Raw genomic sequence first — 5,470 nt, forward strand, 5'->3', positions numbered from 1 at the left:
AAATCATGTAGCCCCTCTATATTCTGGTTGCGCCGGGTTCATATTTATCGATTCAGGCGATAACAAATAGTTCGAAAAGTTACCACTGTGCGGCGTAATACAATTTTCATGGATTTATCACAATTAATATACTTAGTTTATTACCAGATTAATTTAATAAAATTGTACATTATATTTTTGTACACGTTATAGTATTAAAAATTATAAATTTATTAACATATTAAACTAATCAGTTTAATTATATATAATATATGTTACGATATATTGCAACAAAATTAATTACAATTGAAAAAAACACTATCATATAAAAGTTTAAAAAATTTTTTTTAAATCATTATAAAACAGATAATGCGCAGATAAATAATAAACAATCTTTTGACATTTATAATATATCAAGAATTTAAAGAATATCTGATAATTTGAGATTTACTGTATTCGTTTAAGCAACGTAAAATTTTTATTTAATATGAAAAAAGCATATAAATTTTAGTTAATAGAACTTTGTGAACTAATTTGTTTTTTTTTAGTTATGTGAATTTAAATGTTCTTACGTAGACTATTATATTAAATGGAAACTTGTCGAAGAGAATTAATGAATATATCGTAAATTTGTCTACCAACTAATTTTATTTATCCAGTATTTCTATGAATCTACTTCTAATACACTGACGGAGTTATGTGGTCATATTATTATTATTATTATTCGAAATCTATAATAAATGTTAAGAGATTAAAGGATGTTGTAATGCTTAATGGACTAATAATAGTTAGATAACGATATTAGAGCTATTACAGTAGCATATAATTTTTATTTTGCGTTTTTATACGCATGCGCATATCGCACCAATTCAATAAACATATTTTGCCCATGAATGTGTGTTATCGAGCGATCGGATATAAAAGCGTTGTTATTTTTATTATTATTATTACTATTAAAAAAGTACATATAATATTATGAGAGGGTAATTTTGTATATTAGTATTTATTATTTTATAAATATAAATATAAATTAATATATGGGTATATGCCTTAAACTGCTTGAATGAAGTATTAATGATTGTGCATCATCTTGGGGAATAAAAAGGGACTTCAGGCGGCATTAACAAACTAGTGTATGATAGTGACGTTACTTTAGTTTTTACTGAAAATTAAGTGGCGCGGGTTTTAAAACAAGAAGAAGAAATTAAATTATATTAAATACTGTACAAGGTTAAATAATCATAATTTGTACATATTTTTTAATTTTTCATCTTTTATAAACAAGGCATAAAAACATGAGCAATCAATGCAGAGCATGAGAAGTTAATTTTAATTATAACGATAGTAACAATGATTGTAAATATTTCATTATAAGCTACAAAAAATAAGATAAAATATCATATAGTAACTAGTATGGTTATTGTCGACTGTGTTTTCAAAAATTACTTTAAAATTAATTAGGTTAGGTATTTTATAATTTTACTGTTAATGTAATAAATGATAGAATTAGTAGCTTTGTGAAGAAATATTATAAGTTGTAAATGCGTTGCAATAATGGTGCGTAATATCATTATTAAATATTACATTTTTTAAAATTTCACTTTGTAAATTGGGTAAACTATCCACAATTTTCAGCAAAAATTTACTAAATTTTTACTATTTATATTTTTTTTAGAAGAAAAAGTATTTAGCTACCTAATATTTCCATCTATTTTCTTTTTAATGTACTATTTTCTTCTGAATTTCAACGACAATAAATTTATATGAAATTTATAATGAAATTTGATGAACACATACGTTTAATGCCATAGAATTTGATTTGATGTTCGTAGACATATATCTGTACGTGTTGTATTAGACATATATCGTACGTGTAGAATATCTAGATATATAATTAAATTATAAAATTCAATATAGCATTTTTAAATTGTTCTTGATTCGTAGATCTTTTATTAAAAATACCATTTAAATTTTTTTTTTAATATATAATTAATAAATATATACAATTAAATCATTAAATTATAAATATAATATGCTGTTATAAGAATTATGTTAGTTAAGTCAATTCTTACATCAGTCTCTTTATATGCACACATTTCCAATAAAATTCCATAATAAAACAGGCCTATATTTTCGACAAATCTACATTTGCTAAATAAATCTTTACACAACCTATAATTCTTTAGATGAAGTTTAGAGTATATCATCCATTTATAAATCGCTTGTATAATACATAAAAACTACTTTATACTGAAATAATAGAAAGATGTAAGAATCACAAAATAAAATTATACAATTATTTTATTTTAAAATACTTTATTATTAAAATTAAAAAAAATTTATTATTAAAATAATAACATGATTATGATATGTCAATTTTTGCCACTGCCATTATATAGTCTGAGAAACCTACACTATATCTATTTATTTTTCTGTAGTAAAGAATTTGCAGAGATAATAATTAGAAGACAGGATGTAATGTTAATTTTCAATTTAATATAGTAGAATTGAGCATATAATAATATTACATATACAATTTTTTATTCTAATAAACTAACAATTTCAATTTTTTAATCTATTAGTCCGGAAACTTGATTTATTTTAAATTTAATATAAAAATCTACTGAAATCTACCACAGTAACAACAATAGTATTTAAAATGTTATCTAATTTTTTTTAAATTAGTTCAACGCACTTAAAAAATTAATTATATTATAAATTTGTTTTTAATTCTTTTTCAAATATAATTGTAATTAAAATCAATAATCAAGATAATTAATTTATTAATGTTTTTAGTATTATATTTATCAATTAATAATAATAAAATATTTAACAAATTAACATAAATGTATATATAAGATTTGTTCAAATTTTTTGTTCAAAATGATAAATCGCACACATGGATATATAAAATAAAATAATTATTTTGAAACTAATTGTTTATTATCATTAATAACTTACAAATATAAAATTGGAAAGTTATTTTGAAAATAATCCACAAATTAGGTCAACGAAAAATTGATTTTTTTAGTTTGTTAATATGAATCTAAAGAATGCCGAAGAAGCATAGTAATTTTTAATTCTTATTCAGCATTGCAAAGGATAGCACGTTGAATTAAATCTAAGTAAATGGTTTGATTAGTTTTATCACAAACTAATGCCTTATAGATCTTTCTTAATTTATGATATTTGATACTGCTTGATTCTTGCAAGATAGAGTGATTAATATTTCCAAAACGTATTTTTTTAGCTGCTACGTCATCAGTATCATAGGTTTCCAATGCAGGTTCAGTTAAAGGCAAAAATCTTAATTTCATCGTAGTACTAAAATGAAAAACGATAGCTATTAACTTGTTGAAAATTATAATGATGTGCAAAGTGTAATTTTTTTAATTTTAAAAATATAATATATGCAATACTTTTCGCTTTATTAATTGTTATTGAATCTTGTTGATAAATTGATATAAAAATATATAAATATTATTTAGGATACGACGGATAATAGAAATTTTACGTATATAAATTTAAAAAATAGAGTATTACTATAATATTTTTTATAAAGATGTGCTATTTTGTACAATATAACTTCTAATATTAATAATTTATAATTGGAAACTAATGGAAAATTTAACATTAAAAAAAATTATCTTATTGTATGAAATGAATAATTGTTCCGGATTTAACCACCCATTAAATTTTTTTTAATTATGTAATTTTTAATTATCTAATTTAATTTAATTTAATTTCATTAGATTATTTTATTTATAATATATGTTCTAGAAATTATCTTAATTAAATTATTTAAACGTTATAAGTTATATATAAAGTTATATATATATAAAAAAAATAAATAAAATCATTATTTTGATATTAATATACCTTTGATTTGTTGTTATTCTTGTTAATTTGTCCTTTAATGGTATTTGAGAGCTGAATTCGGAAAATTTTATATTGTGCAGAATGTAAGTATTATTTGATTTTTCTATTTCCATTTCAGAATTTATTTTCCAATCGACATCTGCCTATTATCAAAAAAATTAATTGCTAAATTATATTAATATATAGTGATATTTTTCGTATTTAAATAATGTTACTGGAGATAAACCTCTGAAAAAGTAGAGCATTCGCTTAAATGTTCATTGTTAGTAGTCGTATCTCTATAATAGATTTGAGAACATGAATTCATATTATACGTTTTCCGGATACTCAATGCCTCTGAATTCCTAGAGAGTTTCATCTTGTTAATATTATAGGTTACATCACAGTCACCATACATTATATGCTGTGAAAAGATTTATTGAATATTAAATAAACTTTATAATTTAAATACAGTAAAAATAAACTTACTTCGGTCACATTAACAGCGTATTTTGACTCTTTTTGGTGAGATAATTTTGTATTTTGAATTTGTATTAAACTACTAAAAAGTAACTTCATATTTACTGATATATTTTCCTCGTTATTACCAATGATAATGTGTTTAAACTAAATAAAAAGTTTTTTTTATTATAGATATGATACGTGCCACAATAACATTTAGATAAAAATATTATATATTATATATATTTATGAAGTAGTATATAGTGTTTGTTTTACTAAAGTTTTGAATTAACATTAATAAAAATAAATATTATAATATAACAAACCGATCCATTTTCGTTGAAGATAACTATGAACGGTTTCCTAAAAGATCTATCTAAGATATTATTTGAATCACATTCTGCTAGATTAATACTTTTACTATTATCAATTTCAATTCCAGCGCGATAATTTATGACGCCAAATGTGTATGCATTTTTTATATTTTTATGAGCTTTCATAAACATTGTTCCATTTATTTTTATTATAACATCGATAGAATTTGGTTTTAAATGTATATGTCTAGTCGAAGCTACATCATAATATTGTACATTTTCCTCATCTAAAAATGTTTGAATTATAATTAAAATAGTATTAAGTAGTAATATTAATTAGTAACATCAGTTATTAATGAAAAATTGAAAAACACAAGTTTAATAAAATTTATTTAAAACATCATCTATGACTTAATAAAGAAAATGTTTCCTATCAAATAAATTTTTATTTATAATAAATACTTACCTGTTAAAACAAAAGTAAACAGAAGACATAAAATAAAATTCAAATATATTATTTTAAATAATGAAGTCATTATAAATAATGATTATAAATTAATTTGTAAAGAAATCGTTTTATGGATTTTGTTGTTGATGATTATTACTTGATTATTACTGAAAATATAAGTAATATTTAAGAATAGTTTGAATGTTTGAACAAATTTTCACCTTTTTATATTTTCAGTATTGATATTCTCTTTTATATTAAATATAAAAAAGATAGAAATTATAGTAATTATAGTTATTTATAATAGAAATTATAGTAATTAAAGTAATTATAGTAATTATGGTAATTCATAATAGAAATTATAGTAATTATCGTAATTAATGTCTAATTCTATAGTAATTATACTATG

General features: G+C 21.1%; 1 protein-coding gene across 1 annotated transcript; it reads right to left on the reverse strand.

Moving 5' to 3' along the window:
- Positions 1-3,062: 3,062 nt before the first annotated feature.
- Positions 3,063-4,805, reverse strand: LOC105360038 (uncharacterized). Its single transcript, XM_011496813.1, has 5 exons — positions 4,626-4,805; positions 4,327-4,464; positions 4,085-4,261; positions 3,859-4,001; positions 3,063-3,303 (listed from the first exon to the last, which is right to left on the reverse strand). Exons 1-5 carry the CDS (start codon positions 4,803-4,805, stop codon positions 3,063-3,065), a joined length of 879 nt encoding a protein of 292 aa, XP_011495115.1.
- Between the last annotated feature and the right edge of the window lie 665 nt (positions 4,806-5,470).

This window comes from Ceratosolen solmsi, unplaced genomic scaffold (assembly GCF_000503995.2).
Source record: "Ceratosolen solmsi marchali unplaced genomic scaffold, CerSol_1.0 scaffold29, whole genome shotgun sequence".
Classification (NCBI taxonomy): domain Eukaryota; kingdom Metazoa; phylum Arthropoda; class Insecta; order Hymenoptera; family Agaonidae; genus Ceratosolen; species Ceratosolen solmsi.

Excerpts from the sequence above, each read along its gene's own strand:
- LOC105360038 (XM_011496813.1), bottom strand. The coding sequence starts at position 4,805 with ATGTTTATGAAAGCTCATAAAAATATAAAAAATGCATACACATTTGGC. Across the intron at positions 4,262-4,326 it reads ACGCTGTTAATGTGACCGAA|CATATAATGTATGGTGACTG; the intron begins GTAAGTTTATTT and ends ATCTTTTCACAG. Across the intron at positions 4,002-4,084 it reads AATGCTCTACTTTTTCAGAG|GCAGATGTCGATTGGAAAAT; the intron begins GTTTATCTCCAG and ends TTTTGATAATAG.